We start from the raw sequence: 20,774 nt of genomic DNA on the forward strand, positions 1-20,774 counted from the left end.
ATCCTCCCAGACGGGGGCTCGAATCCGTGTCCCCTGCGTTAGCAGGCAGATTCTCAACTGCTGCACCACCAGGGAAGCCCCAAAACTGGTTTTAGAGGCAAATTGTCTCATTTCAGCTCACCTACTATAAATTGCTACCTTCTGAAAACTCTTCTGACAATAATCACCTTTTAGAGTTTGGGCCATCTACTGGTTATAAGGTTTAGTGCAGTGATTCTCCACCTTGGCTTATCATAATAGCTTGTGGCCCTTTGAAAACTTACCCATGCTCCATCTGAATCGGAATCCCTGATGATGTGGCCCTGTTCTTTCTATTATTAAAATATACTCAAGAATATTAATGGACAAAGAAGAATCAATTCATTGGCTTAGCAGAAATGACACCAGCTTTTGAGTCAGACATCCTTTGTTGTGCCATTTGCCAGTTGTATGACCTTGGGCTGAGAATTCGATAAAAGTGTTACAATAAGCAGTCTTGAGACTGGGAAATCACTTACGCAGCACAGTTAATTCAGTAGAAACTCAATAGTGCTAAACGTTGTGATTACATTCTGCCATATATTCTGTGCTATTGTTTCATGGCTATTTGTCTTGTGGCCTCAACTACATTTAAAGAGTTCCACAGGTGCTCTTTGAGTGCAAGACTGTGAATCACTTTTCTTCTATATGCTTTGCAGCACATAATAGAATGTTGAGTGTATAGCATGTTGGTGTCTAAGAAAAATTCATTGGCAGAAAAAGTAATCAAAAATTTTTAAGCTTTGTCTAGTGCAATTAAAACACCAAAAATGCATTCTGGTATATTACTCAGAGCTTCAAATAAGACTCATGGAGCATTTTCTCACCTGCAACCAGATCACACAGAAATGTTTTCTAAATCAGTCTATGGAACCTATTGGTTGAGAGATGCTTTTTACAGGAAAGTTTGCACTAAATCCTTCTCTTTGTTTAAGGAGTATAAGAAAGTTTTGTATACATTATGAGGACAGTGGTTGGGTAAAACTTCTATAAGTACCAATAAGAAGCTCTTCTTAAGAAATAGGGTTAATGGGCCAGGTTAGATGGGAGAGAGTTCAGGGTATAATTTTAAGGGCTGGGGTGCAGAAGCAGGTTAAGGATTTGGTGCAGACTGGAGAAAAATATGAGGAACTGAAAGACATATATTGAAGGGCAAGTGTTGTCTCTGGGAAGAATTAGGAGTCCTAGGGTCAGCCCTGGTTCCTGCATGATGGTCAGTCAGGCCAAACAGAAAGAAGCCTGGAACTTAAGCAAGATGCAGTGGATGTGGGGAGGAGTACAAGAAGGATAGCTAAAGATACTAAAGTCCTCTCTTCCTGCATCCCAGAGGTGTCCCACATATAGTAGAGTTCTGAGCCTACAGATAGAGACATCATTGGTTCTAGTCATGGTGATCTAGAAAGTGCTAAAGGAAGAAACTGAAGCAGGTGCCAGCATTCCATCTGGACTGAGCTTGCTGCGTCACTGTGTGACCTTCCTTGATACTAACCACACTGAGGAATATAAAGCACACGTGTGACTCACAGACATGTTTTGAATGACACTTTTATTGGCCCAGATTGTGTTTTAAAAGGCTACTTCTGTCAGATGTTTCTTTTGGTCTTCAACCTCTCTGTAATGTCATTATTTTGTGCTACATTTATGGTCTCTGTGGGTATTTGAGCTTACAAACTCTGAGTAAAGGCACATTACAGGTCTTAGGTCTTCACTGTAGTCTCTCTAAATCATTCACCTTTCATTACACATTCCATGATTCAGTGTTATGATAGTTTGTGATTTCTTTCCCATACCAAATGGACAACTGGACCATGAAATTAACAACATTTAGGTCTTATCCTGAATTACTTTGTGTCATAGGTGTGCATTGGGTTTGCGGGATCAAGGAAGTTCTACAGAATCCTCTGGTTGTAAGAGGTCAAAAAAAAGAAGCAGTTCTGAAGTCAGGAAAGCAAAGCTAGGTTTGGGGGCAGCCCCAAGTCAAATGCTAATGAAAATTAAGACTACAACGTTTCTAAAGAATAAATTGAGCCAATAATTCAGCCATCTGAGCACATGATGTGAACCAGAAGTAGGGATAAAGTCTGCCTCAGCCCAAAGTCTTTCATCTACAGTTCTCTCTACCAGGTGGAGGGGATCCAGGCTTGAGATGACTTGAGATGCAGCTTTGATAGTATTTTTAGCTGTCTGAGCAAGGCTGTCACCACCTTAAATCAAGATATATTTCTAATGTAAGAAAGTAGCTACTCCTACTGTTTTCTCACAGTGCTCAGGGAAAACGACAGCAAAGTTTTGTGAAGCAATTAATCAAATAAGAGGATTCTGATAGGAAAGAAAATATGGAAGGCTACTTTGAAATTGATGATTGCATGGTAAAAGTACCCTCATAAGTGGAATTTAGTAGCTAGAACATGTTTGGGAAGATTCTGAATTTTGGATTTTTGTTTTTCTTTATTTTCCCAACCACAAGGTCTAGCTTATTAATATTTCACTGTCTTTCACAAATAATACTGTGACATTTTGGGGTCAGCTGGTGGTGAAATTACGTATTTTTTCAATGGCTCCAGGATTCTGAAGACACGAGTTAATTTCTGCAAGGTGACTTAATGAGTTATCATCCAGCACAGTTGCATGCAGTCCATTAGATTGAACTGCTCCCCGTGATGAATGAACTAAGGTTGAGTCACCAGGTTGGTGACTCAATAAAGCAAAAGAGATGAAACTTTTCCTGTTTTAGCAGTGGATCCTTATATGACTCCATTGTGCCTTGTAATGCACAATTGTGATTCCTTTAGGTAAATCACTTTCCTCCCTCCCTTAATGAGAGTGGGTTTGTTAATATTGTGCCTCTGACACACCATCTATTATGGTGCCAGTTGTGCCCCTCTGCTCTTGTTCCAGATGGCTTCCATAATTACTTTTGCAGGTGTTGTAAGGGAACTTCAGTATGTAAGTCAACAGTGAAACTCAGCAGGTAATAAAAATAGGCTTTTTCAAGAGATCATAGGAAAACAAATATATTCTTTTTGTCATAACCAAGTACTATGGACTATGAGTCCAACATTTCTTAGATATTAGGAAATGCAGTTTCTGTTATTTACAGTTAGAAATGATTACTTATTTGGTGACTGGAGTTACGGAAATAACTTTAATAAGAATCACATTTCTCTGAGCTAATTAAAACAAAAAATCTTATGTAATTATAAATTTTGCATTTTATGTGAATGTAGAGGTTTAAAAGTATTTTGACAATAATCCTGGAAAGAAAACCAAGCAAGTGCATTTATCCTCACGTTTCTGGTGAGGAAACTGAGGTTCAAGTGGGTTATGTATCTACTCATGGTCATATATCAATCCAGTGGAGAAAGCAACCAGTCTCTGTTAATCTAGTCTCTCTATTTCCCAGCAACACACTGCGTCTTCTAGATAACAAGCACCAACTGAGATGTAGGAACTAGGCATTGTATCTCCTTCCTATAACTCTATCTGATTAGGAAAGCAGGGTGTGTTTTCTATGAATTTCTTTAGGATCCAATGATAGATTGTAGAATTCTTTATCTGCAAAAGAAGTCAGGAAGCAACTTTTCACAAAATAGCCCCAATTATGTAATTTGGGATGGTTCTTGAAAATCATAAACATTCAACCCATTGTAAAGACCTCTCTGGTCTGGCATCAAAGACTTTTTAATAAAGCCATAGTTAGTGAACACATTTAATTTGCCTGCACATCTGCATTTTGGGCAGAGCTTAGACTTTTTATTCCACTTAGATTCAATAGAGTGTCTCAAAGGCCAGGGGCTCTAGTCATTTGCATGCTCACTCACACTCATGTCTGGTGCCTGGGCAGGGAGTACTTGAACTGCTAGGGGCTAGAATTTCTGGGTTTGTTTGCACATCTTTATCTCATTGTGGTCCCTGCACCTTCTTTCCAGGATGACAGCTTCAAGATAGTGTCTCATTACATGGCAGCTCAGAGTTCCAAAGACACCTACCCTCATACCCACACCCAGGGTGGGGCGCAGAGGAGGGAAAAGGGGGATGGAGGGAAGGAGAAAGAGGGAGAGAGGAGGTTCTATCACATTTTCTAACTTTATCTTGGAAGTAGCTCCACTTAATATCTGTCATAATCACAGACTTGTTCAGTTGTTCTCAAGGAGAGGGAATAGAGACCTCAGCTCTCAATGCAGAAGTGTTATTATCATGAGAAGATCATGCAGATTAGTATACATGAATACAGTGCTCTCCTATAGCATCTCTGATACTCATTTTAATTCAGACTGAATGTTTCTACAGTTGATTTGTTTCATTTTTGCCTGTGGTGAATAAGGGAGGATGTTGGATTTGGTAATTTCAATGTTCTGTCTATGTCAAATATTCTACTTAGAAACGCTTAATGTTAGTATAAAATAACTTACCTTTCTAAATAGTTTACTAAATGCATCTTGAGTTTCCAGTGCATCATCATATTGAGATGATTCCTGGATGTGCCCTGTGTTGGTCATGTTCATATGTCAGTATACTTAAAATTCTCCAATGTGATAACACTTAATTTCTCTCAAAATGTCTGCTGTTAGTATAAAAGTAGTAGTAAATGTCATCTAGTGAGGGGATAGGGATTTTTTTTCAGTAGTGTATTATTAAGCAGCATATTGATGAGAGATTCCTGTTTCATCATGATTAATTGGTAATGTTATTTATGTGATGGAAGGAGATAAAATTGTAAAACTGTACTGTGAATTGAATGGGTGAGGAGAATAATGAGAATTGTGCCCTAACTCCTAAAAACACAGTAATATAAGTAATCTAAATGGGAATTTATTGTACCAAGGGGAAAATAGTTAAGGTTAGTTAGTATGAATAAATAATTAAATAGTAATACAAAATCTTATTGAATAATGGATAATATAAGGAGAAAAAGGACTTCACTTTGAGTCCAGCAAATATATCTGAAGTCTTGATTCATGTTGATTCATGTTGAATCATGTATGTTCCTATATTCTGTCATTTTCAGGGGTATCTTATACCTGATGATAATTTTAAAAGATACAATTCAAAGACTACAGAGTTACACCTTGAGGGATGATCTGGAGAAATTTTTAGTAGGTATTCATGCAACATATGGATGAGATCATCAATAAACAATGGTGTTTTAAAAGTCTGTACATTAAGGAATTTCCTGTTTAGGGTGGACCTCTTTTATTTCCCATGGATTTTATTTGGGCTCTTTGGAGGCAACATTCTAAAGGTTTTGGACATCTACTTTACATTAAAAATATTGTTTTATGTCATTAATATATGGAAGGAAATCAGAAAGGGAGCATCTTTGAAATATTCAATATCTGTGGTTAGAAGACTTGACCAAGATGGGCACCTTTTTTGATCCTGACTCAGAGTTGAAAACACTTGAGTTTAGATTTGTTTGTTAGCTGGGATGAAATGACAGTGTTAAGTGTACTGCAGAGTGGCTATATCAGGACAGCAATAATCATGCTCCCCAAGTTCCACTACTGACAATGGGGCTAGAAAAAAATATTGGTTATTTTTTTATTATACATATACATAAATTGTAGAAATTTGGAAAATGGAGAAGAGTTAAAAAAGTAACTTTAATGCACATATTTTCTATGTGAAATTATGTTTACTTGATTTAGATATAGCTACATTTTGCAAATATGGGGCTGTACTACCTCTACAATCTTTTAAAATCACTACCCAGTATTAATGAATATAAATACAAGGGAATATGATCCTGTCATTTAAAATTATTGTATAAAGCTCTATTTGTTGACATAAATACATGTTCATGATGACTATTATTTTTCAAAAAACTGATCACAGCATAGCATATATGGCATAGTTCTCTGTGTTTAAAATTATATACATGCATCTACATGGGGCTTGAGTACAAGAAATGTCTGTAATAATGTTGAAAGTATTAGAGTATGCAATTTTTCGGTGTAATAATGATATTTTAATTCTTTAAATTCTTTTTGAACTTTTCAAACATTTATAATCATTATTTATCATTTGTACAAAAACAAAATAACATTATTTAAAATAAGACAACAATTCTGATTCTGTGTGTTTTCTTTAACTGTTCAAACAGTTTTTTGTTAAATTCTCTAGCTGGCCTTCTCATTTCTCACTCCATATGTAGTTTCTGACAATCCTGGACAGAAGACATTTTTTTCCACTCATTTGTTTTGTATCTTACTAGGTAAATGGAACCCTGGAGTTTCTTGTATTTTATTGTAGTTAGTAAACATAAGTTTGGGGGATCATTTTCTAAAATTTAAAGCATATCGTTATACAGCCAGCAACACTGCTCAATAATCATCTCTCCCAGGAGAGATCTTTTATCTTCATACCCTTGACTAGGGTATGTTCTCTGATTTTATGGCAATTTTATCTGTTTAGATGTATGAACAACTTGGGAATAATCATGCTTCTCAAGAAGCAATGGTAATTGTCAGACTATTCAGCAAGTGAAATGAGGTCTTAGAATGCTAATTTTAAACACATTTCCTCTGTGTATTTTTATAAATAAAATGTCAATTTTGGGAGAACATTTCTCAAAGTTAATATGAAGGAAGAAAACATTCAAATATTTGCTTGAAATTAGGCTTATGAATGACAACTTATGAGAATGGACTAAACTTTCATTAATAGATGCTACATGGGTAAGACCGTAGACTGAAAAAAAGAAAGGTGGTTTATTTTTGTTCCTAGTCTGAGCTTAGTACATATTGTTATATTTATGCTTGTTTTTATGCAATTTAAATGTTATATTTATGCTTATCAGTATTCAGCACTGATAGGCAAGTGAGAATAACAACAGTTATCAATTACTAAGCATTTAATGTGTGTAGTCAGTGCACTATAATATTTTTTCCTTTTTTTTAAATTAGTTTCTGCTTTATAACAAAGTGAATCAGTCATACATATACATCTGTTCCCACATCCCTTCCCTCATGCATCTCCCTCCCTCCCACCCTCCCCATCCCACCCCTCCAGGCAGTCACAAAGCACCGAGCTGATCTCCCAGTGCTCTGCGGCTGCTTCCCACTATCTATCTACCTTATGTTTGGTAGTGTATATATGTCCATGCCTCTCTTTCGTTTTGTCACGGATTACCCTTCCCCCTCCCCATATCCTCAAGTCCATTCTCAAGTAGGTCTGGGTCTTTATTCCTGTTTTACCCCTAGGTTCTTCATGACATTTTTTTTTAAATTCCATATATATGTGTTAGCATACGGTATTTGTCTTTCTCTTTCTGAGTTACTTCACTCTGTATGACAGACTCTAGGTCTATCCACCTCATTACAAATAGCTCAGTTTCGTTTCTTTTTATGGCTGAGTAGTATTCCATTGTATATATGTGCCACATCTTCTTTATCCATTCATCCACTGATGGACACTTAGGTTGTTTCCATCTCCGGGCTATTGTGAATAGAGCTGCAATGAACATTTTGGTACATGTCTCTTTTTGAATTATGATTTTCTCAGGGTATATGCCTAGTAGTGGGATTGCTGGGTTATATGGTAGTTCTATTTTTAGTTTTTTAAGGAACCTCCATACTGTTCTCCATAGTGGCTGTACCAATTCACATTCCCACCAGCAGTGCAAGAGTGTTCCCTTTTCTCCACACCCTCTCCAGCATTTATTGTTTCTAGATTTCTTGATGATGGCCATTCTGACTGGTGTGAGATGATATCTCATTGTAGTTTTGATTTGCATTTCTCTAATGATTAATGATGTTGAGCATTGTTTCATGTGTTTGTTGGCAGTCTGTATATCTTCTTTGGAGAAATGCCTATTTAGGTCTTCTGCCCATTTTTGGATTGGGTTGTTTGTTTTTTTGCTATTGAGCTGCATGAGCTGTGTATAAATTTTGGAGATTAATCCTTTGTCAGTTGCTTCATTTGCAAATATTTTCTCCCATTCTGAGGGTTGTCTTTTGGTCTTGTTTATGGTTTCTTTTGCTGTGCAAAAGCTTTGAAGTTTCATTAGGCCCCATTTGTTTATTCTTGTTTTTATTTCCATTTCTCTAGGAGGTGGGTCCAAAAGGATCTTGCTATGATTTATGTCATAGAGTGTTCTGCCTATGTTTTCCTCTAAGAGTTTGATACTTTCTGGCCTTACATTTAGGTCTTTAATCCATTTTGAGCTTTTTTTTGTGTATGGTGTTAGGGAATGATCTAATCTCATACTTTTACATGTCCCTGTCCAGTTTTCCCAGCACCACTTATTGAAGAGGCTGTCCTTTCTCCACTGTACATTCCTGCCTCCTTTATCAAAGATAAGTTGACCATATGTGTGTGGGTTTATCTCTGGGCTTTCTATCCTGTTCCTTTGATCTATCTTTCTGTTTTTGTGCCAGTACCATACTGTCTTGATTACTGGAGCTTTGTAGTATAGTCTGAAGTCAGGGAGCCTGATTCCTCCAGCTCCGTTTTTCATTCTCAAGATTGCTTTGGCTATGCGGGGTCTTTTGTTTTTCCAAACAAATTTTGAAATTTTTTGTTCTAGTTCTGTGAAAAATGCCAGTGGTAGTTTGATAGGGATTGCATTGAATCTGTAGATTGCTTTGGGTAGTAGAGTCATTTTCACAATATTGATTCTTCCAATCCAGGTGCATGGTATATCTCTCCATCTATTTGTATCATCTTTAATTTCTTTCATCAGTGTCTTATAATTTTCTGCATACAGGTCTTTTGTCTCTTTAGGTAGGTTTATTCCTAGATATTTTATTCTTTTTGTTGCAGTGGTAAATGGGAGTGTTTTCTTGATTTCATTTTCAGATTTTTCATCATTAGTGTACAGGAATGCCAGACATTTCTGTGCATTAATTTTGTATCCTGCTACTTTACCAAATTCATTGATTAACTCTAGTAGTTTTCTGGTAGCATCTTTAGGATTCTCTATGTATAGTATCATGTCATCTGCAAACAGTGACAGCTTTACTTCTTCTTTTCTGATTGGATTCCTTTTATTTCCTTTTCTTCTCTGATTGCTGTGGCTAAAACTTCCAAAACTAAGTTGAATAAGAGTGGTGAGAGTGGGCAGCCTTGTCTTGTTCCTGATCTTAGTGGAAATGGTTTCAGTTTTTCACCATTGAGGACAATGTTGGCTGTGGGTTTGTCATATATGGCCTTTATTATGTTGAGGAAAGTTCCCTCTATGCCTACTTTCTGCAGGGTTTTTATCATAAATGGGTGTTGAATTTTGTCAAAAGCTTTCTCTGCATCTATTGAGATGATCATAGGGTTTTTCTCCTTCAACTTGTTAATATGGTGTATCACATTGATTGATTTGCATATATTGAAGAATCCTTGCATTCCTGGAATAAACCCCACTTGATCATGGTGTATGATCCTTTTAATGTGCTGTTGGATTCTGTTTGCTAGTATTTTGTTGAGGATTTTTGCATCTATGTTCATCAGTGATATTGGCCTGTAGTTTTCTTTCTTTGTGACATCCTTGCCTGGTTTTGGTATCAAGGTGATGGTGGCCTCGTAGAATGAGTTTGGGAGTGTTCCCTCCTCTGAAATTGTTTGGAAGAGTTTGAGAAGGATGGGTGTTAGCTCTTCTCTAAATTTTGATAGAATTCGCCTGTGAAGCCATCTGGTCCTGGGCTTTTGTTTGTTGGAAGATTTTTAATCACAGTTTCAATTTCAGTGCTTGTGATTGGTCTATTCATATTTTCTATTTCTTCCTGATTCAGTCTTGGCAAGTTGTGCATTTCTAAGAGTTTGTCCATTTCTTCCAGGTTATCCATTTTATTGGCATAGAGTTGCTTGTAGTAATCTCTCATGATCTTTTGTATTTCTGCATGCACTATAATATTTTACCTGCATTTTAAAATTTGATTTCCACAATGGTCCTTTAAGATTTAAAACTACAGTGACCTCCATTTTGCCTGAGTTTGTTGACAGTTAGAGTTCAGCAACTTTTTCTAGACTGAAAAGATACTAAGTAATGGATGTTGTACTTTGACTCATGTTTACCTAAAAATAACATCGAAAGTCTTCATCATTGGGCTATTATCTAATATTTCCAAATAATGTTTTTTAGACACATTGACTTTATGTTCTTACTTTTTTTTAAATCTTATTTTAAAATTTTGTTTTTAAAAGAACTAGTGACTGTCTGACCTTGAATGACTTTGATAATGGATTAGAGTGTGTGCTCTCTGCTTTATGTTTAGCCAATGACAGTCTCCAAAACCACATTCTGATCAACTTGTAGATAACAATTATCTTCCATTTCATGGAAAATTAATTCTTACACTTCTTTCTGTTTTAGCAGTGGAAACTCATGGTCCCATCACTGTCACTAAATGACATCTTGCCTTAACAATACCTGATAGGGTCCAGCACAGTAAATCCCAAATATTAGCAACCAATTGAAAATTAAAATGAAGGTTGTTATCATACTGTGACCTGTGAATGTGTGTGAGTGAGCTAGAGAGTGCAGGGCTGACAAGATCTTGCAGGCTCACTCTGGGCACTCGCGTTTCATTCAGGGCTGGCCTTGGCAACAGTAGGAAATAAGTGGAACTTATCACTGGGTGTGTTTGGTCTTTCTCTCTTCACGTTCCAGCCTCTCCTATTCTCTGTGCTCTTCTTTCTCCAGGGCTGCTTCCTTTCTTCCCTTTAGGTCCTCAAAGCCTTGCTGCTGTCTCTGAATAATTATTGACTGTTGAATGTCATAGACTCCGCTAGGTGTTTTAAATTTTATCCAACCCTGACAGCATCCCTTCAAGGCTCAAAAAGGTTAAATGACTTTCAAGGTCACAAACTCATAAAAAGGTTAATGTGAGATCTTATTTTAGGGTTACCTGATTGCAAAGGCAATATTTTTGTTTCTATGCAGTGCTCTTTTACTAAGCCCCCTACAATTATAACATGTCCTCAGGAACTATTCTGGCTCCAAGTATTTTCCTAACATGTAAATTTCAGCAGTGATATGGTTGTTCTCCTCTCAGGGGGATCTGCTTATATTTTAAAGGTTCTAACTTCCTGATGAATGGGAATTTCTATCCTTCTTTGGATATTTTATGTGGTGTAGTTGACATTTGGGAAAATATTTTTGGATCAGCAGAACTCTCCCGTGCTTTTGATGTGACCTCACACGGGAAAATAATTATTTTATTTATGTGTAAGGACACCATTGTTTGTTATCATGATAACAAATAGGGAGGTTTGCATTTGGGTGTTTTTTCCCTATATAAAGGAGATCTACCTTTTCTTGGGAATAAAAAATTAAGTCTCCTCCAAATGGACAAGTTGTATTGTGACCACTTAGGCTTTTCTTTCATCTGAGCTCTTGCTTAAAAATTCTATTCCTCAGTATAGATATGAAAGGGAGGAAATATATGGACGTGTCCAATACATGCAATGTGTGTATAGAAGTGCACATGTACACATGAAGTATGTATTAAGTTAGTTTCACCTTTCATGCATTGTAAATCGGTAAATAAAAGTATCACAGGATATTAGAAACTGAGAAAAAGATGGAAGCTCATAAATAAGGAAGCTTTATGCCCTCTTTACTTTTTTATTCTATCACTTAGTAAGGAAGGCAACTGGTTCTGCTTATTCTAATACTGCATATGTTTCCAGAGATCATCCAGACACCATCGTAACTGGCATTTCCAAGAAAGTCGGGGACATTCTATCACCTGTCATATGAGTTGCTTTCTTGCAACTATAATCTAGGTGATCAATCTAGGTTGGTCCTTAGGTTGAATAAAAAAGTAAACTTTATTTGGAAAGGATATAATTAATCTGATCTAATGATAAATATATGACCATGGAGTTGCTATTAAGCAGTTCTATGACTAAACAATCCCATCTCATAAATTACTTTGTCTCTTTATATAGGGATATGAGAGTTCTTTGAAGGCAACAAGAGGATAATTCAGGTACTGGACAGTGTTGTGTGGAATTATGGATTTAATGTTTTAGGGGATATCTTTATGAAGATCTGATTATTCAAACATTTATTTCACGAATGAGGAAAGCACATCTAAGGAAAGCCTTGAATATTTCTGGTTTTCTAACAGAATTATGGCTGAACAGCAGAAATTAACACAACATTGTAGACCAACTATACTCCGATAAAAATTAATTTAAAAGAAAACAGAAAAGGAAACAATCTCAGAATTGCTTAAACAAGGCTAGAGGTAGGGTGGGATTCAGGTTTCACTCAGTCAAGATGCCAGTTTCCTTTTTTTTCTGAATTATTTTTTCCCCCAAGGTATACTTGTCTCTGTGTACTGATTTCATTCTCAGGATGCTTTCCTCATGGTTGCATTGTGCTTGCACCAAGACTTAGGTGTGTTCCTCCTCACTTGAACCTGGGGGCAGTAAATATGTACAGCATATGTCACAAACATAAGTTTACATTTCTGTGTTTAAATCCCTAGGAGTGGAATAATTGGATCATAGAGTAAGTGTGTATTTAACTTTGTAAGAAATTGTCAAAGGGTTCTCCAAGGTGGTGTAACATTTTATACTCCAACTGTAATTATGAATTTGTCTATTTCTCTCATTTAGTTCTTTCTACTTTTGTTTTGAAGCTCATATTAATTATGTCAACATTTAAGATTGTATTCTTGATTTTCTACTTCGTTATTTTTGAATTGTCACTCTTTATCTCATAATACTCCTTAGTGTTTACATAGAACACACTTCCCCATCCTCTGACTTCAAACCTTATTATGCTTTTACATGAAAAGTGCATCACTTATATACAGCATGTAGTTGGATCGTCACATTCAATTCATTCATAAAATCTCTCCCTTTTAATTTTAGTAAATACTCTATTTATATTTAATATAATTTTTGGTATATTTGAGATTCACTCCATCTTGCTATTTGTTCTCTGTCCCTATTCCTCTTGATTTCTTTGATTCTCCTTTCCCATATTCTTTCACATTAATTATTTCTAGCTGTTTACCTACTTTATCAGCATTTTGCCTATATCTCTTTTCATGCTGTTATTTTTATGGCTTTGGTGGTTACAACACGTATTCTTAATTTATTCAGTCTATCTTGAATTGATGTTATACCACTCCCCATGTTATAGAATAACCTTACAACAGTACAATTCACCTTACATCCTCCTTCCATCTTCTATGGCATTTTCACACATTTTACTTCTCCATATGTTGTAAATCCAGAAGTACATCCTTCTAATTTTTTAAAGTGTCAATTGTCTTTTAAAAACTTTAAGGAAAGAGAAGAGAATAGTATATTTAACCAAGTATTTACCATTTTCAGTTATCTTATTCCTTCTTGTAGATCCCTTTCAATTTTATTTCTCTTTAGCTTAACAAACTTGCTTTAGCATGTCTTGTATAGTTTACATCAGCTGGTGATGGATTATCTGAGGTTTTGTTACTCTGAAATATTATTTGATTTTCTTACAATATTTTTGCTCGATATAGAATTCTAGTTTGACCACCCTGCCACCATACATCCAGTTCTTTTAAAGAAATTATTCTATTATCTTTTAGCTTCTATTGTTTCATTTGAGAATTCAGGCATCATTCTTATTGTTTCCCCCTTGTGGGAGATGGGTGTTGTTTTTCGTGCTGGCTCATTTTACAGTGTTCTCTTTATCTCTGTTTTTCAGTGGATTTTAATAAACTGCTGAGGTATGGTTTAATGAGTGTTGAATAAAGACATAAATATTTCTTCTGTGTAACAATTCTTTTTGGTATAAATGATTTTTCTCTCTCTTTTCCCCCAATTTCCAAAATACCTTACAAATACTCTGATTTTAAAGTTTGAGCATTTAAAAAAATTTCTCTCATATTTGTTAATTAGCTCAGTGGCTTTATGAACCTTCTTGTGAACAGTTCAGTGTGTATTTATCCAAATGTAACAGCTTATTTCTAGTCTTACCTCTCCCCATCTTTTTCTTGACTTTTTTTAGCCTGTTTTATTTTCATTAATGTCTGTTTTTCAATAAAATTTATTTCAAAACTTATACTCTTCTCTTCCTCTGACTTCTCAAGCTTAAGTTCTAACTCAGCCTCCCATTTTTTTTTTTTTTTTTTTTTTTTTTTTGCTATTCCTCGGACTAGATCCTAATACTACAGGAACTTTGGTTTAAAACTGTGGAAGAGAAATTACACACTTTTCCTCATAAGCATTATAGAAAATACATCGAGATTAGATGGTCTCTCTGTCATCTCTCTTTCAGTTGAATATTTTCCCCATAATTTGTTTTCTTTATTAACAAGGCCTGGCATTTCTCCCCAACCTGAAGATTTTTCCTAGAACAAAATAATATTAGAGACATTAAAGCGATCATTATGATTGCATTTATCCATTCTCCACATTTATTTTTATGGATAAGCTTTCTATAATTTTGTAAAAGAGAAAAAATGTAACTTAATGCTACTCACTTTCCATAAATCATCCCAACCCCATCTTCTCTAAAATTCTCTAACAGTTTTACTTTGTGGACTTCTGCTGACTATGCTCATGGTGGTGCATGTGGGGGAGAATGAAAAGATTTGCACTCCTATGGGAAATGAGTTTGAAAGTGTGTTTTGACACAAAGGGCTTTGTGGTAATTCATCTTAAGTGGGGATTTAATAAAGATCATCCAAGTCTCTACTATGTTTTGGCTCTAAAAGCATTAAGCTGAATATAGATACTACTCATTAAGTGAATATATTGAAAATTCAGAAAGTTGGAGTAGTCTTTGAGTTAAAGGACAAAGTCATTTTGACATAATGTTACACTTTTCAATTAGTGACAAACATGTCAATGTTGTTTGTGTGAAAATTAGCTATTTCATTCAAACCTTGACTTTGGTAGTAGAATGTCCAAAATGCAGGTCACAAACTATAAAGAAAACTCACTGCTAGCAAGACTGAGACAATAGGTCATTGATCTTGTTTAATGGTTGGTGAAAAACTAATTTTTACATCAGCTCTGCTATTGTACATTTGTCCATTTTTGGAGTCCAATCCAGTAAAAATTTCTTATTTGATATAAGAAATTCTTACACTGTGTAACATAGATCTTAGACTGACTAATTCTAATTATTACTGCAGTCATTTGCTGTGTTGGTATGACTGCCACATTGTGAAGTCTCCCTCTTTAAAGGCTTTGTTTTCTTTGCCTATATCAAGACTGATCAGTTCTATCCACTCTATTTGCAAGCACAGTGTCTTGATATGCAAGCACAAAGGTAGGGTGGTATTTGATTGATTACACCATCACCTGCTAACCATGTATTATGCTTGACTAAGCTTCTAATTATTTGACTCTATTCAATATTTTGATGAGATACATAAAATGACACTGTTTTAGTAATCTCACCTTCTTTATAGGAGTTCTAATATATGAATAAACATGGAATGAAATATTTTGGTAATATGTAATAACTGAATTCTCTATATTTTCAATGAGAAGATAGTAGACATTTAAAAGAACAGACCCCGGTTGTCCGCCCGCGGCACGCACAGCAGCCGCAGCCACCTCGCGCCCGGTCCCGCGGTCGCAGCTCGAGCCGCAGCCTTTGCGCCGTCTCCTCAGCCGCTCTCTTCGTGGGTCGGTCCTTCCGGCACACGGGCTCCAGCCGCGCCCGCAGCCGCCCTCCGAGCCCTTCAGGCCGCCCCGGTCTCCTCGCCCGGCCCGACCCAGCCCGTGAAGATGGTGGACCGCGAGCAACTGGTGCAGAAAGCCCGGCTGGCGGAGCAGGCGGAGCGCTACGACGACATGGCCGCGGCCATGAAGAACGTGACAGAGCTGAATGAGCCACTGTCCAATGAAGAAAGAAACCTTCTCTCTGTGGCCTACAAGAATGTAGTTGGGGCACGCCGTTCTTCCTGGAGGGTCATTAGTAGCATTGAGCAGAAGACGTCTGCAGATGGTAATGAGAAGAAGATAGAGATGGTCCGTGCTTACCGTGAAAAAATAGAGAAGGAGTTGGAGGCCGTATGTCAGGATGTGCTGAGCCTGCTGGATAACTACCTGATCAAGAATTGCAGTGAGACCCAGTATGAGAGCAAAGTGTTTTACCTGAAGATGAAAGGGGACTATTACCGCTACCTGGCCGAAGTCGCCACTGGAGAGAAGAGGGCGACCGTCGTGGAGTCATCTGAGAAGGCCTACAGCGAAGCCCATGAGATCAGCAAGGAGCACATGCAGCCCACTCACCCCATTAGATTAGGCCTGGCCCTTAACTATTCCGTTTTCTACTATGAGATCCAGAATGCCCCAGAGCAAGCCTGCCACTTGGCCAAGACCGCTTTTGATGACGCCATTGCCGAGCTCGACACTCTCAACGAGGACTCCTACAAGGACTCCACGCTCATCATGCAGCTCCTCCGCGACAACCTCACGCTCTGGACAAGCGATCAGCAAGACGACGACGGCGGAGAAGGCAACAATTAAGGCCCCCAGGTGGACTGGCAGCACACGCTGATGCTACTACTGCAGTCTTCATTTTTTTCCCATGAGTCGGGGGTCGGGTGGGGGAGGGAAAGGGAGCGATGACCTTCCTAGGGAGAAACCCACGACCTGTCCTGTCTTTGATCGCCTCTTTGACATTTGTGCCAAAATACCACTAGTGGAAAGTCAGGCTAGCTGTGCTGGTATTGGAATAGCAGCCTCACACTGGCATGTGGACTGTTCTGTAGATGAATGCAAGTGGAGCTGTCCTTAATTTAACTTATTGCTAGAAAATAGGGTTTTAAGATGAAAAGGAAGCTTAAATGGAATAGCCCTCATTCAATAAGTTCTGTGGTTCCAGTAAGGATTTTTATGTACATACGCTCTTGTCTTTTAAGTTCTGGGTACTTGCTAGCTCATCTGTTTTAGCTGTGCATTTTGTTCTTCAGGGTGTACTCTGCCAGACATGGAATAGTTAAAATCCCAAGCTGATAGACTTAGAACATAAGGTATATTTATCCTTGTGGTTTAGGCCTTGCCAGTTTTCAGAGGTTTCTGATTAGTTGACAGTATTAACACTAAATTGCAGTTTACAGTATTTCTACATTACAGCCATATGTGACATCAAGCCACTGATTGTGTGCTTTTCTTATTTTGGCTTTTATATCCTTATTCAGCCTCATCCAGGTTGGTTTTGCTGTTATCTGTCTCCTAGGCCAAAAGGCTTGCCTGAGGAGAATCAAAGCTACTTTAGGTTTTGTTTAATAGGTGCTTGGCAGATGGCTGTGGGATTTTTGTCCTTCTTTCTTCTTAACTTAAATCCACCACAAAAATGAGTAATCACTCTAGTAGAAACGTTAAACACCACACAAATAGAGAAAATTCAGGTCTGTATGTCATTTGTTGTGCTGATGTTTCCAGAGAAATCCTGATTTTCTTCAGCTGCCGTAGCTCCTTCCTCAGGGACTGCATTGCTGTCACACTCCTCACCTGAGTCTTCCCTACTGTACCTTGTGCCCAGGGCATGCACTCGGGTGGGTTGAAAAGCTGCTGGGTTGTAGAAGTTGGCGGTCGTTTTGAGAAAGTTTGTGGTGCAGTGTGTGAAAATTCAGGTGCTAGGAGCTTACTGGTAGAAAAATCCTGAAGGAAGAGTTCTATTCATAAACATTCTGTCCAATTTCAGGAGCCTCGTGTGTCAGTTTTTCCTCCCTGAAAACACTCCTTCCCCAAATAATCGTTGTAGGAAAATAAACTAAAATCATTATCAGATAATAAATACTTAACTCCTATTTGACCAAAACTTTTTCTATGTATTTTTTTTTCTTTTTAATGAAAGCATGGAAGTTGGAAATTCATTTGTGCCATCTGTACACGTTTTAGAATTGAAGGACACCACGATGCAATTTCCACAAGTTTGTTTCAGTTAGCCTTAGGTCCTTGGTTCTCATTTTGGATAAGTCTTAACACACGACCTGTTGCATGGGCATTCAGCCTTTTTTATAAAGTCAGTAACAGCGTGAACTGCTGAGATAGGTAATGACGCCAGACTTGTTTGTTTCTTTGTTTTATTCAGGCAGGGAGAGGATGAGTAGTAATTGAGGAAAACCTGACAGTTGCTTTTGCTAAAACCAGAATGGCTCTTCCAGTTGTGAAATGCACGTGTTGACCAGGATCCAGGTGACAGTGAAGACAGAAGAGTGTGACGATGCTCTGTAATGTGGCAGTTACCAGAAGAGTGTGACGATGCTCTGTAATGTGGCACAGTTACCCAGCATGACTTTCCTTAGAAGGCCCCCTCCATATGCTAGAGCGGAAGTCCCAACTAACCAAACCTACCAGAAGAACTAACAGAAGAGAGCTTTATAGCTTCTGTGCCCTGACAAGGGCCTAGGGTCAACGCCACGGATGGGAACAGATTTGCGGGGGTGGGGGTGGGGTTGGTGGGGTTTTCCTTAATTTATCTTCATGTCCAGTGAGCAGTGTTGTATCCTTTCTTGTAGCATTTGGCAATGATTTACTGGAATTACAAAACCTATTTTTCTTTTAAATTTCAGCTTTGGCTCTGGCTGCTTTTTAGAATAATGCAAGATAAAACCATATCTGAGGGCTACAACTGACGGAGGGAATGGGAGACGTGATGTTTAAGCAGCTTGAATGGTTTCTTTTCTTTTCTTTGTTTTTAAAGAAACGCACTTGCCGATGATGCTGTCTCTCCAGTGACATGATTGCCCCTCCGTTTCCCTAGTGATACAGTATTGTGCATGCTTGTGTTGTACTTCTATACGGTAGCTTGAAATTGATTAACTTACACTGTAGGTGTTATGTATTCCTAGGACAAAATTCAGTCTTCAAAGTTTTTAAAGTTCTCTTAATTTAATTTTTCCTTTCGGGGGTAAAGTTTGCTCTACCAAATAGTGACCGTAACAAATGGATCTGTTTTGGATGTTGCTATAGTGACATGCAGTTATATATTTTGTTTTTAAGGGTTGGGGGGGAAGCAAAAGAAACACCAGTGTTAGCTTAATCTTAATGTCTGGTGTTTGTCATGGTGAAATTATAACTATTACAGTGTAGGAGAACAACGAATATGTTCTCTGAATGAGCCTTTGTGCTTTTTGTCATGTTATGCAGTGAACTATTTTTAAGGTCTAATCAGTGATTATTTTTCCAACTCCGTGTTTCTCTAAGGAATTATTTCACACACGGACCATTCTTAGCAGTTTTCCTCAGTGATGGAATATCATGAATGTGAGTCATTATGTAGCTGTCGTACATTGAGCAAATAAACTTACAGATCTGAAAAAAAAAAAAAAATAAAATAAAAAAAATAAAAGAACAGACCCCATACTCCCAATTACGTGTAGTGAGTGTGCATGCATGTGTGTATTTAGTCTTACAGAATTTTGTGAAATAGAGGTTGTTGATTTGCTTCTGACCTCTAAAATAATGTTTTAAAAAACCTTTTCCATAAATAGACTAATTTGTGGATATATAATTTGTGTATGTGGAATTGCATGCTGCATATATACCTCTTCTTTTCTCATTTACCTTTCCTCCAGACTTACTGATCTATTTTACTTCCTTGAACAAGTTTTTCACGTTTGAGAGGCAGAATAGAAGTCTATCATTGTAGAATCTGGAGTCAGGCAGCCAGGAGTAGTGTCCCAGCTCTGCCCAATTGATAGTTCTGTGACCTTGGATAAATCACATAGCCTCCCTTTCCATATCTGTAAAATAAGTTTGATATTAGTACCATTCCTCCTAGGGTTGAGTTAATATTTCAACGTAAAGTGGCATTGGGCATTAGCCATTATTATAATTTAACTATTATTAACCTGTAACAATCACATGTAGTGGACTCCAGTTGAGTTGCTTCTTGAGTACCTCTTTCTCCTTACTTTGATAACAATCTCCTGAATTTCCTTTGGAGCCACTTCTCCATTATACATGACTCTCATTGCATTATCAGTTGAGATACCTTTCCTCCTCTAGGCAAAGGTGAATGAGTGAACATCCTAGGCAAGTCAGAACTTCTCTCCTAAGAGTTTGAATCTTGGGCAGTTACACAAGGACAGATTTTGGAAGAACAGGTTGAAGGTAATATATACCATGAATTGTATTCTTAAGAGAATGTACTTCAGTCCTTGCCACTCAGATCCTCATAGTTGTCCTATTATTGCATTTCCCTTTTAAGGGACTGTTTGTTCAGATTCTCCATTGTCTTTTTCCTAACCTTCATATCCTTCCAATATATTCCTCTTTCTCTTTACTTTAACCAAAGTTACTTTCTCTTCTTGTAATCGAAGGACCCTAACTGGGCCAATATTCTTCATAATATTCCACACTGTGTACCTTCTAATTATCCCTTTATTCATACTCTGCCCTTTCTTCAAGCTCTGATTTATGGTCTTTCCTCTTCAAGAAATCCCTGACAACCACAAGACTCCATGACCTCCTCCATTCTGAAGATTATTACTTTTTTTTGTCTGCACCACTTACTCAAGTACTACATATTTCCCTATATGATTAGCTTTCTTTGTATATAGTGATCAATTTTAAAAAATTGCAGCATGACAAAAAACTGTGGATGCTGGTGGTAACTAATTTTTTAGCTCTAGATTTGGTAGATTGGAAATTTTGTCTGGGCTTCTCTGAGATGGTGGTGGTATCCTGGGTTCAATCATGCATTTATATCCAGATGCCAGTTTAGCTGGAGTATGATTTGTCATGATGGTGGCAGTGGGGGTGTTGAGCTGGAGTGGCTCATTTCTTCCATGCATTAACAGCAGCATCTAGCAGGGTTGCATGACCTTGTTTACACAGTAGAGTTTTCTAAAAGC

General features: G+C 37.4%; 1 protein-coding gene across 1 annotated transcript; it reads left to right on the top strand.

Annotated features, from left to right (window-relative positions):
• The first annotated feature begins 15,493 nt into the window (after positions 1–15,493).
• Positions 15,494–17,824, top strand: LOC309796892 (14-3-3 protein gamma). The gene has a single exon (XM_082610298.1). It carries the CDS (start codon positions 15,694–15,696, stop codon positions 16,435–16,437), a length of 744 nt encoding a protein of 247 aa, XP_082466424.1. The 5' UTR covers positions 15,494–15,693; the 3' UTR covers positions 16,438–17,824.
• Positions 17,825–20,774: the final 2,950 nt, after the last annotated feature.

This window comes from Mesoplodon mirus (assembly GCF_964341445.2).
Source record: "Mesoplodon mirus genome assembly, chromosome: 2".
NCBI lineage: Eukaryota > Metazoa > Chordata > Mammalia > Artiodactyla > Ziphiidae > Mesoplodon > Mesoplodon mirus.

Coding starts and splice junctions, on each gene's coding strand:
- LOC309796892 (XM_082610298.1), top strand. CDS start 15,694: ATGGTGGACCGCGAGCAACTGGTGCAGAAAGCCCGGCTGGCGGAGCAG.